Source organism: Euphorbia lathyris, chromosome 8 (genome assembly GCF_963576675.1).
Source record: "Euphorbia lathyris chromosome 8, ddEupLath1.1, whole genome shotgun sequence".
Classification (NCBI taxonomy): domain Eukaryota; kingdom Viridiplantae; phylum Streptophyta; class Magnoliopsida; order Malpighiales; family Euphorbiaceae; genus Euphorbia; species Euphorbia lathyris.
The window spans coordinates 50,183,985-50,196,964 of NC_088917.1; the positions used below are offsets into that span (position 1 = coordinate 50,183,985).

At 36.4% G+C, this 12,980-nt stretch overlaps 1 protein-coding gene across 1 annotated transcript; it reads right to left on the reverse strand.

The window, feature by feature from the left end:
* Positions 1-631: 631 nt before the first annotated feature.
* Positions 632-6,795, reverse strand: LOC136203485 (uncharacterized). The gene is made up of 4 exons (XM_065994645.1): positions 6,506-6,795; positions 6,063-6,179; positions 5,908-5,978; positions 632-1,048 (listed from the first exon to the last, which is right to left on the reverse strand). The coding sequence occupies exons 1-4, from the start codon at positions 6,671-6,673 to the stop codon at positions 802-804; spliced, it is 603 nt and encodes a 200-aa protein (XP_065850717.1). The 5' UTR covers positions 6,674-6,795; the 3' UTR covers positions 632-801.
* Positions 6,796-12,980: the final 6,185 nt, after the last annotated feature.

Here is a 12,980-nt window from a genome sequence, read left to right on the forward strand (position 1 = left end):
TTTTTTATCAATCAAAATTATAATTTCTCCTTTGAGAGTTAGGGTCCATCCCATCTATTGGGATTTTTAAAATTACAAGTTTAGTTTGTAAATTGAGATCTACTCTTTCAAGTTTAACTTGAAAATCTCTTTATTATTTTAAGATTAAACCTTCCAAAAACACATCAGAAGATATCCCTAATGATAACCAATCATTTTCTGAACCAAGTTTATGGAAGACTATTAAAAAATTCTCAATTTGAGAACCTTTGTCAAATTTTAAAACTGGTTTTCAAACTGTAAAACACGATATTACATTGTTTCCAAATTTTTTTATTAATGTGTATTATGTGCTTTTGCTAATCTATATGAACCTTAAAGCAATTTCTAAATGTTTGCAAATTGAAGTATGCACTTTTAGCAAGAAAACGACCTTCCGAAAATTTAAGAAAAACAAGATGTCAGAAATACTTTAATTAAACGAAAAGAGTATTAAATTGACATAGGAAACTATAAGAACTCTAAATTTTCAACTAGGTGTTAGTTTTGTGTGCCATACACAGAGTGTAAGAATAGGTAGAACCTGCATTGAAACAAGCAATGCATGTATGTACATGTTCAGTATCTATCTCACCAATTTCAAGAATTGATCTACTAAGGAAATCGGTTTTTTTGCTTATTGTTTCCACAAGTTACAAATATATATAAAGAATGTCTGTCTCAATTCAGCTTTGTCATAAATTCTATATGATGTGATTTCTAGAAATAGTACAGTACAATACAAATAACAAGATGGATCTTTTCTTTTCTTTTCTTTTTTTCTTACAGTTTCCGTCTTTTGGGACTTAATACGAAGTCATCGTCATCGTTATCGTCAACGATTCTCTTCTTTGGTTTTAGTTCGCCATTCCTGGATGCCTGTTGCTGCTGCTTCTGAGAGCTTTCAGGTTTACTAGGTGGTTTGGAAGATTTAATGGGAGTTCCCATTCTTTGTAACTTTTGCTTTCTCTGTTTCTTCTCATATGCTCTTTTCGATCTCTCAGGTGACAGTAATCCATGTTCCATCATCCTGCATATTATAAAACATATAGATAAAATGCAAATTAAGACTCTGATAATTCTGTAACTAACTAGAAATTAAGACTCTGTAAGTTACTGATAATTCTGTATGAATGGAAATTATATACATAAAGGTTGCACTTGCACAATATATTGCAAACCATCATAGAGATTGACGCATTTAATTTCTCTAAGTACTACTTTTTAGATAATCCATCAATGTCTTGTCATGTATGAACTTAATTGGAGCTATTCTAGGATAATCAAACATTTGGATTAAGAAAGTTGAATGAGGAAAAAAAAGCTTTAAATTGGGATTAGTTGAAGTTGTTCACTGGATGCATAAGCCAAATATTAGATTAGATGCCTAACTATGTCAATCTACTTTATTGAGGATTGCTAAAGGATTTAAAGCAAGGCATGTAAATCGAGTCCTGACTGGAATTTCAAATTAAAGCCTAGCCCTATAACTGAAAATGGTTTTCACATTGTTCACAAAAGGTCAGATGACAGTCTTCACATAAATTGAAATTGAACTATCATAGTTATTAAAGGCGCGCCTAAGGCTCCAGCCTTAGCGCCTCTGGAGCCCAAAGGCGGGCGCGGTCAGTCAGGCGCGCGCCTTAGTGCGCCTTAAGCCAGGCGCAAGGCGCGCGCCTTGGCGCGCCTCAGCTACCTTAGGGTATTTTAGGGTATTTTAGGGTTGAGGGTACTTAGGGTTTTGAGAGTATTTTAGGGTTAGGGTATTTTAGGGTCTTTTAAGTTCAGAAAATAAAAGAAAAGCATGGATAGACAAAGATCGACAGTTTTTACTTCACATATCGCAACAGTTAACTCATGCCTTAGTAGTTAACTAGAACTTAACTCATGCATTTTATGGTTTTATTGTTGTTATTTGACTATTTGTGATTATTTGTGACTAGTATTATGAATTTATGATATTTTTTTTGTGTGCGCCTCGGGTCGCTCGGGGGCGCGCCTTAAGTTGCGCCTTGCGCCAAGGCTCCAGGACCCCCCTTGCGCCTTAGTGCGCCTTGTGCCTTTAATAACTATGGAACTATGGTATGGACACAAAGTTAATACTATCCTGTTTCTGCACATGATGTTCTTACCTTCCAAATGGTCTCATTAAATTTGAGTAGACGAATCAAGCCCTCGGACTGGTGCCTAGACAATTCATACTTGCTAATATCCTCTCTCTCTTTCTCTCTCTCTTTCTCACTAGTTCTCTAAATTCTTCCAAGTTTCTCTCTTATTTCTTTTCATAAAAAGCAAAACATTCTGCTATAAGCTTAGAACTATAACAGCATTTTATCTTAGAATGCCAGATCTCTAAGTTCGAGATGTAGTCAGTTTTCTAAATTCTTCCCAAGTTTCTCTTTCAACAACTAATCCTGTGTGTCGTAGCACCACAATATGCTTTCTATCAACTTTTTTATTATAAATTTATTCACTAAAAATGATAATTTACATAGAATTCAGGTGAATTATCTATTCGTTTAGACAAATAAGCTACAAAATCTTCATGTAAGAAAGGCATATTGCTCTGCACAACAATCATTAAGAACAAATGCCTTGAATTCTCCCCTTCTAAACCCAGCTAGAGAAACCAAGATTAACGTATATCTACTGATAATGGTGATACAAGTAGTGGGCCAAAAGAAAAACAAAGAAAAATGAAACGAATGCCTGAAAATATTAGATCAATGTTCGCAACTAAAAACGGCAACTTCAATCACTTAAGCTACGTTTCAAGTTCGAATTTTAGTGTATTGTTATAGGCCTAGGATGCACGAGTGTACGAGGGAGCATGCACGAGTGTACGTACCAGTGTTGGGAAGACCGAAGAGTTCTCTATTACGATTGGAGTGCATCAAGGTTCCGCACTAAGCCCATTTCTTTTTGTCATCGTTATGGATGAACTAACGAGTTCACTTCAAGATGGTATACCATGGTGCATGTTGTTTGCGGATAATATTGTGTTGGTGGATGAGACGAAAGAAGGCGTGGAGAGGAAGTTTGAACTATGGAGACAAACTTTAGAATCTAGAGACTTTAAGTTGAGCCGAAGTAAGACAGAATATTTGGAGTGTAAGTTTAGCGACGATAGGAGTAGGGAGGAAGGGACAATCACCCTAGATGGGAGAGTTGTTCAGGCTTCGGATTGCTTCCGGTATTTAGGATCTATTATCCAAACGGATGGAGAAGTAGATAGAGATGTTGCTCATAGGATAAAATCTGGTTAGGCGAAGTGGAAGAGTGCTACGGGTTTCCTTTGTGACCCCGACATGCCTAATAGATTGAAGGGAAAATTCTACCGCACGGCAATCAGACCAACATTGTTACATGAGTTTATTGGGGATTGAGTGGATATGACAGAGTGGAGGGAGAGAATTTGTGTCGCTGACACGACTTGATTTCACGGTTTTATATGATCGTTCATGTTAGCCAACCCCGAATCATTTCGAGACTAAGGCTTTGTTGTTGTTGTTGTTATAGGCCTAGGATCTAGTTATGGGACAGATATGATTTTCTGGTTACAGAGAACCTTTCAATCTCTTGAAATTCAGGGATCATTTACAGAGAACCCTCCTATCCCTTTAGACTAATTTTCTGGGAATAATTGCTTGCTTTCTCCTTCATTTAATTCAGAATAAATGGTACATAAGGGTCTATTATTGCAACATATAACTGCTGTCCAAAACAGTTATTAAGTGGCGAGGCTAAGTAACTGCTGTCCAAAATACTTATCAAGTGACTAGGCAATTTTATTGCAAATACACACCTAGAAAAAATTGAAGACCATGACACAAGACACAGGACAAGCAAGACACATATTATTTACTTGGCTGCTCACATAACATTACTCGCCGACTAAAGAATGAGCTTGTCCTCAATTGGAAAGATGAGGAAAGTGTTGTAAACCGAAATTGTGCATCATTTTCCAGATGTGGTGCTACCATCTCTGATAAAGAGTTATAACAGTAAATAGGGTTGTAAACTGGGCAGGGTGGTGGCAGGGAATGGTTCCTCCTTCCCCTCCCTGAATATTTTGTGGAATCCCCGTCCTGGTCCCCGTACATAACTCGGAAAAGAAAAATCACTCCCCATTCCTGATGGGGATCCCCGCTGTTCTTTACTCACAAATTCACACTGTCACAGGAAGATGAATCTTCCCTCTCTACAACACATTGTAGAGCCTCTGCTAAATAGCAGCAAAACAATAACCAAAATCTTTTCCTACCTCTCTTCCTAAAACTCTATCTCCCCGTAAATATTAATGGCTTATACTAGAAATGCCCCTGCCATATCTCCAATTTCTCATCTTCTAAAATTCTTTGGCAGCACCAGCCAATAGAAATGCCCCTGCCATATCTATTATGTGTTTGTTACTGATGTTATTATGGTCTTTAGTTTGCTTCCCTATCAAAGGCATGTGTGTTATGTATTAGTTTACTGCTAATCTCAAAAGAGATGGCAGTTATGTGTTAGTTAACAGGATGCTATCTAGAGCATTTTCTGTAGGATGTAACTGTTATGCTCTCCCATTTATTCTGAAATAAATGAAACAAATTAAAAAAAAAAAGGTTCTAAAAGAGATCTAAGGGTTCTCTCCAAACCAGCCCTTAACTTCAAGAGATCAAAGGGTTCTCTCTAAAAGAGCCCTTAAACATAATTCAGAAGATCAAACTACCCAGAAAATAAACCCATCACATAACTAGATCCTAGGCCTGTACCATGTATGCAGCAAATCTCAATTGAGAGAGGGGCATCCTGATTAACCTAGTACACCTACCACAAAAGAAAATGATGATCATGCAAAAAGAAACTTGTCCGCAGAGTTAATGACATCCATTGATGAATTCCTTATAGTGGAAACATGATGAAATTACTAGATACAAGTGCAACTTTCTTGAGCAAAATCTGAGACTGTAAGCATGATAGAACGAATGTTGCATATGCTGGACAAGTAAACAGCAGGTATAAGATGATCCTGCATGATCTGAATATAGGAAAAACTTGATGTATTGGCACAAGGTAGAATCTTTGATTACACTCTTCATTCAAGAGCAATGATGCCCAAATTGCCACATTGACTAGCAATCAAGGAAGAATGAGCCTTATGAGGCAAAGCACACAACTGTTACTATTGACCCCTTTTTTATATTGCACAAAAATGAGCCTGATAAATCGGTCCGTCACAAGGTTATGATGCACTATATTAAATCGGTCCGTCACAAGGTTATGATGCCTGAATGCCCCCACCAGCCATTCAGTTTTGTTCATCATCAACCTCCAAATAACCAAGCTAGTTCTCATATTACAATACCTACAAACATCTCTATACACATTACTCATCGTTAATTCAAGGTTTCTTAAAATTTCGACCACTAAAAACGGTATGTTTTCACTTACCTTTAAGACTCATTACAACTACAACAATGATAATTTACTAAGGTTGCTTTACTGAGAATTCATGAGCTCTTTGGATAAAGAATTGCAATGAATGAAAGCTAAGTTCTTCGAGACAAAAAGGTTCCTTTATACACATAGAATCAAGAACAGTTACAAAGACTAATAATAGAAACAAGGGTAACAACAAATCACATTGAGTAGAACCCCATTCAAAGATTTGTAAGCATCAGTCCATCTCAAACAAGCACTGAAACAAGTTGTTTTTCTACACCTTTCTTGTAGAAATGTTCAAGACAAATAATACTGATTGACAACATGATTTTTATTTTTATTTTTGATCGTGGAGTTGTAATTAGAGAAGGCATATAAAATACAATTTGATGGGGCTAAACCCACAACCTTGCCATTTCTTCAATAACTAAGCAAAGTGGAAAAGGAAGAGAAAAAACTCACCAAAATTCTGCCATCTCACTGGATGGTATCTGTTTAGACAACGACTCGTAGAAAATCCTAAGGGGTTCCCTCTGTCGATCAAAAACATACACTAAAAATGCTTGCAACTTCATCACATAACAAATTATCTAAAAGAATAATTTAAACATCAAAACCTCTTCGGGAGGATCATATTTTTGGCCAGCCAAGGAGAACACTTTCTTCTCCCTCGCTTTAGTAGTCTTGGTTGTCTTTGTGTTCTTTGATGAACTGGATATTGTTTTTGATTTTACCTACAATTCCAAACAAAAACCCATGAAATTAACATAATTCACTATATATCAAATGAAAACAACATTAGATACCCAAAAGGAACCACGAATTACACAGTGATCCACCTCAAATTAACCAATTCACAACTGATTTATAAAATGGGCAAAGAAAAACATCATATCCAAATCAACCAGCTAAGCAAATCAGAACCAATAGAAAAGGAATCATAAACCCAAATACCCAATTGAACAAATTCAGAAACCAATTAAAGAAAAAATTCAAGAATTTGTGATAAAAGAATAGGACAAGCATATAGTGAAATCTAGAAGATTAAGAGAATGGGAACCTCTGTTTTAGTGAGAGTTGATCCAGATTTAATCTTAGAATCAGCAGTAATTTGTCTGCTGGAAGTCTCAATCTTCTTATTCTTAAAAGAAGAATCGAGCCTTGAAGAACCATCTTGAGTGCTATAGGGCCTGACCTTAGCCAAAGTCGGCTTGGTTTCCGTGGCCATCTATATCTGCTTCTTAATCACTGTATAATTATTGTTTTTCTGTATATTTTGGTATGATCTGTCTTTGTATTCTCTTCTTCTTCTTTTTGGATTTGAGGAATGGAAATTGAAAATGAAAATGAAAATCTCTTAAGAAGCTCAACATGAAAATGGAAAATGAAAAATAAAAAAAAAGTAAAAAAAGAAATTAGGTAAGAAATAAAAAACCTGCCGTTTAACTGCATTTAAGATTGTCTCGTAGTTGATTTAACCTCCGCATTAAATGATTGTAACTTTTTCAGTTAAAAGTACGTGAAGCTAATTACATATTTACCCCCACCCGACTACTGATGTCGTGAATAATTTTGGTCAGAAAAGTTGTATGTTTCCATTCCATAAATTATGACAAGATGAAGCCCTCTTATTGGTCATCTGATTTTCCAGGTGATGCAATCAAACGGCAGAGCGGAAACCGTAGAATAGAATTTAAACAATTTAATCGTAGCACTGATTTTCACGTGGAGTCAACACCTGCTGGATTTACTTTCGGCTTTAATGGCTCACTCAGTCTTAGGTGCTGTTTGATGAAACTGAAAAGTAAGTACTGAAAAAGTAAGTACTGAATTTTAAATGCTGAATATTATAAGTGCTGAAAATATTGAATGATTTAATTTAAAAAAAAATATTAGTTGATAATGTTTAACTTAAAATGACAAGTTAAATATTTTGACTTATCAAAATAAGTGGTTTTTAACTTAATTAACTAATTTAAGTGGTGGAAAAACAACCGTTATCAAACGCACTTAAATTAAATAAGTGCTTAACATTTTAATTTAAGCAATTAAGTGGTTTATCAAACAAGACCTTACTTCTATGCCTTTCTAATCGACCTGTTTCTCAAATAAAATTTGACTAGCTATTATGACTCACCTATCTAATAAAATTTAACTAATTGCTGATATTTATAAATGATAAGTCGATTTGAGGATTGTCATAGATCATCTCCCAATTAAAATTTTATGGATGAGTTGGTACACTGTAATGCAATGTAATGTAATCAAGATTGTAATTTAATCAATGTTATAATGTAATGGAATGGAATAATCATTACATGATCATGTTTGGTTAGTAAAATTTTACAATTGATATAATGTAATGACCATTACATTACCATGTTTGTTTTGCCATGTTTAATCATAAATTTCTATTTACTCTTATAAATATTGTTATGGGTCCAGCCCATATTTAAGATCCATTTATTATTAATTTTGGCTTCTTAGAGAATCTAAGTTAATATGTATTTAAGTGTATGAGTTTTCATGTATTGAGATAAGTGAAGGAAAAAGAAAAGACTCACACAAAAGAGAAATTCGTTTTTTGCTTTTCTACATCAGGCCAGTCCACGTTTTTGTGGATTCCCGGAGATTGAACCGTCGGATCGTCACAATTTTTGGATAGGAGCTTCTAGACATATTGTTCCATGTTCTCACCGTTGTGATTGTCGTTTGGAGGTCGGGAAGGTCTGTTCGGAGTTGGGGCAGATTGTAGACTGATTCTTCTCTTTTGTGGTATTTGTTTTCTTCTTGTGATCTCTTATTGTTTCTTGGTTGTTGGTGGGTTATAAACCTTTGTAAGACTCTATTGGGTTTGTTTTGCCCTCAATTTTATCATAATAAGAGAAGAAGGGTGGACTCCTTAAAGGTCTCGTGGTTTTTACTTTTCACACCGAATAGGTTTTCCACGTATAAATCTTGTGTTGTTGATTGTGGTTTAGATTTCTATCCTTGTGGTTATTGTTGTTGTTTTGATTTGGAACTTGGGTTGTGCTTTGGTTGATTGTTTGTGTGATTGATCATTGTAGTGTTGTTATTCATATTCCGCGTGTTATTGGTAACCCGTCTTTTGGGTCCTTCAATTGGTATCAGAGCAAGGTTAATTTTGAAGTTAGCTATGGAGTCTAATAGCAATAATAGTTCCATGGTTAAATTGACATCAACCAATTATTCTATTTGGAGACCAATGATGGAAGATTTGCTTTATTGCAAAGACTTGTATGACCCAATTGATACAGAAATTAAAAAGGATGGTAGTGTGTCTAAACCGGTTAAACCTGAAAAGATGGAAGATAGAGAATAGGAAAAGTTGAAAAGAAAGACTTTAGGGACTATTAGACAATGGGTTGATATTAGCATTTTCAACCATGTTTCTCAAGAGTCCGACCCATATGATTTGTGGAAGAAATTAGAAGGTCTTTATAAACGAAAGACTGCTCATAACAAGGCTTCTTTGATTAAGAGGCTAGTTAATTTGAAGTTGAAAAGTGGGAAGTCAGTTTCTGAGCATCTTAGTGATTTTCAAGATATAATCAACAAACTTACCACTATGAAGATTATTCTTGATGATGAGTTGCAGGCTTTATTTTTGTTGAGTTCATTGCCAGACAGTTGGGAAACTCTTGTTGTGACTATTAGTAACTCTGCTCCGGATGGTGTACTTTCTTTGGATGTGATCAAAGAGAGTATGTTTAATGAAGAGATAAGAAGAAAGGAGATGGGAGTTGATAATTCACAAGCTCTTGTTGTTGAGAACAGAGGTAGAGGCAAGAGTAGAGGTCCAAAGAGGCGTGGTAACTCGAGAGGTAGGTCTAAGTCCAGAGATGGGAAAGAGCCTATGGTATGTCATCACTGCAACAAACCGGGTCACATAAATAAATATTGCTACCGTTGGAAAAGAGAACAAGGCAAGAAGCAAGATTCTCAGAAGGAGGGAGATGACAAAAATACTGCAGCTGTCACTTCTAAAAGTGATAATGGTGTTGCTTTGATTTGTGCAACTAGTGAGTGTCATCATGTTGATGGTTCAGACATGGAGTGGCTTGTTGATACAGGAGCTTCCTATCATTGTGTTCCTAGAAAGGAATACTTCTTGAACTATACAAAGCAGGAGATTTTGGTAGTGTTAAGATGGGAAATCAGAGTTCGGCAAGCATTGTTGGCATGGGTGATATTCGGGTGAAGACAAGTGTTGGGTGCATGCTTACATTGAAGAATGTGCGCCATATTCCTAATTTACGCCTTAACTTGTTGTCTGCAAATGTTCTTGATCAAGAAGGATTCAGACATACCTTTGGAGATGGCAAATGCAGATTGCCCAAGGGTTCATTGACAGTTGCTCAAGGCGATTTATGTTGTTCTTTGTATAAAACATACTTGAATGTATGTTCTGGTGAACTAAATGCAGTTGAAGAAAAGAACTCTCCAAATTTGTGGCATAAAAGATTGGGACACATGACAGATGAAAGGTTAAAGCTTTTGGCATGTAAATCTCTTATTCCTGTTGATAAATCTGTTTCTTTTGACCCTTATGATTATTGCTTAGCAGGAAAGCAACATAGAGCTTCCTTTTCTAAGAACTCTACAAAAAAGGAAGGAAAGTTGGAGTTGATACACTCTGACATTTGTGGTCCTTTAGAGGTGGAGTCTCTTGGTGGCAGTAAATATTTTATCACTTTTATTGATGATGCTACTCGAAGAACTTGGGTTTACATGTTGAAGACAAAGAGTGAAGTATTTGAAACTTTCAAGAAGTTTCATGTCATGGTAGAAAGGGAGACAGAAAGAAAATTGAAGTGTCTTCAATCTGACAATGGTGGTGAGTACACTTCTAAAGAATTTGAGAATTATTGTTCACACCATGGAATCAGACATGTAAAAACTATGCCCGGCACCCCTCAACATAATGGTGTAGCAGAGAGAATGAACAGAACAATTGTGGAGAAAGTGAGATATATGCTTAGAATGTCTAATCTTCCAAAGACATTTTGGGCTGAAGCTGTAAACACTGTAGTCTACTTGATCAATCATTCACCATCAATTCCTCTTGGCCTTGATATTCCTGAGAGAGCATAGAAGGGCAGAGATCCTACTTATTCACATTTGAGAGTCTTTGGATGTAAGGCATACATGCATATGCCAAAAGAACAGAGATCAAAGCTTGATTCCAAGACTAATCCTTGTGTATTTGTTGGCTATGGTGATGAGGAGTATGGTTTTAGACTCTATGATCCAGAGAAGAAGAAAGTGGTGAGAAGCAGAGATGTAGTATTCTTTGAGCACGAGATGGGCTCAGAACTTCTAAGTACAAGGTACACTTCTACTCCAGATTTATCTTTTGATACTACTGATGTTTCTTCTGTTTCTATTCCTATTCCTGTTGAGCAGCCAACAAATGAGAATGTCGAAGCACCACTTGATGGTGTTGAGGAGGTACAACCAAATGAATATGGTGATGCACCAGAATTTGATAATGATGGTGGTGGTGTACCTGAATTTGATGATGTTCCACATGATGATCGGAATGATGTAGATGATGTGCATGAGAACTTTGAAGAAGTGTTGTCTAGTAAAGACAAAAATCTTTGGCTTGATGGTATGAAGGAAGAGATGGGTTCCTTAAAAAAGAATGAGACATATGTCCTTGTGAAGCCTCCTAAAGGCAAGAAGGTCTTGAAAAACAGATGGGTTTTCAAGGACAAGAAAGATGGTGATAAGATAGTGAAGCGCAAAGCCAGATTGGTGGTAAAGGGTTGCAATCAAAAGAAGGGCATTGATTTTGATGAGATCTTCTCTCCTGTTGTCAAGATGGCATCTATAAGAACTGTTTTGGGTTTAGCTGCAAGTCTTAATTTGGAGTTGGAGCAGCTTGATGTGAAAACTGCTTTCTTACATGGTGATTTGCATGAGGAGATATATATGGAGAAACCTGGAGGGTTTGAAGAGAAGGGAAAAGAAAAACTTGTTTGTAAGCTGAAGAAGAATCTTTATAGGCTCAAACAGGCACCAAGGCAATGGTATCGGAAGTTTGATTCTTTTATGACAAAGAATGATTATAATAGAACTTCAGCAGATCCTTGTGTGTATTTTAGAAATTTCCCTGAAGGTAACTTTATTATCCTTCTTTTATATGTGGATGATATGTTGATAGTTGGACAGGATGCAGAGATGATTTCCAACTTGAAGAAGGATTTGTCTAAGTCATTTGACATGAAAGACTTGGGTCCAGCTAAGTAGATCTTAGGAATGGAGATAGTTTGTGACAAGAAAGCTGGAAAGTTATGGTTATCTCAAGAAAAGTATATTGAACATGTGCTTGAAAGGTTCAATATGAAGAATGCCAAGCCTGTTAGCCAACCTTTAGCATCTCATTTCAAGTTGAGTAATAAAGCTTGTTCTAAAACAGATGAAGAAAAAGCAAGTATGTCTTCTATTCCTTATTCATCTGCTGTTGGTTTTCTGATGTATGTTATGGTTTGTACTAGACCAGATATTGCACAAGCTGTTGGTTTGGTGAGTAGATACTTATCCAATCCGGGTAAGGTTCATTGGGAAGCTGTTAAGTGGATTTTCAGATATTTGCGTGGTACTTCCAAATTGAGTTTGTGTTATGGAGGTGGCAAACCGATTCTTGAGGGATATACAGATGCAGATATGGTTGGTAATCTTGATAATAGAAAGTCTACCTCAAGTTATGTGTTTACATTTTCAGGGGGAGCCATTTCATGGCAATCCAAGCTACAAAAGTGTGTAGCATTGTCTACTACTGAGGCAGAGTATATAGCAGCTGTGGAAACGTGCAAAGAGATGATTTGGTTGAAAATGTTTCTTCAAGAGTTGGGTTTGAAGCAATGTGAGTATGTGACATTCTGTGACAGTCAGAGTGCTTTGGACTTGAGCAAGAATGCCATGTATCATGCTCGTACCAAGCACATTGATATTAGATATCATTGGTTGCGGAATGTGATTGAAGAGAAAGAATTGATGTTAAAGAAAGTCCACACAGACAAAAATGCAGCAGACATGTTAACCAAGGTGGTTCCCGGAAGCAAGCTTGAGCTTTGTAATAAGCTCTCCGGGATGAGATTCAAACGTTGAAGAATTTGAGTCGTATCCTCTCCGTGATGGGCTGGAGGGGGAGATTGTTATGGGTCCAGCCCATATTTAAGGTCCATTTATTATTAATTTTGGCTTCTTAGAGAAGCTAAGTTAATATATATTTAAGTGTATGAGTTGTCATTTATTGAGATAAGTGAAGGAAGAAGAAAAGACTCACACAAAAGAGAAATTCGTTTTTTGCTTTTCTACATCAGGTCAGTCCACGTTTTTGTGGATTCCCAGAGATTGAACCGTCGGATCGTCCCGATTTTTGGACAGGAGCTTCTAGACATATTGTTTCATGTTCTCACTGTTGTGATTGTCGTTCGGAGGTCGGGAAGGTCTGTTCAGAGTTGGGGAAGATTGTAGACTGATTCTTCTCTTTTGTGGTATTTGTT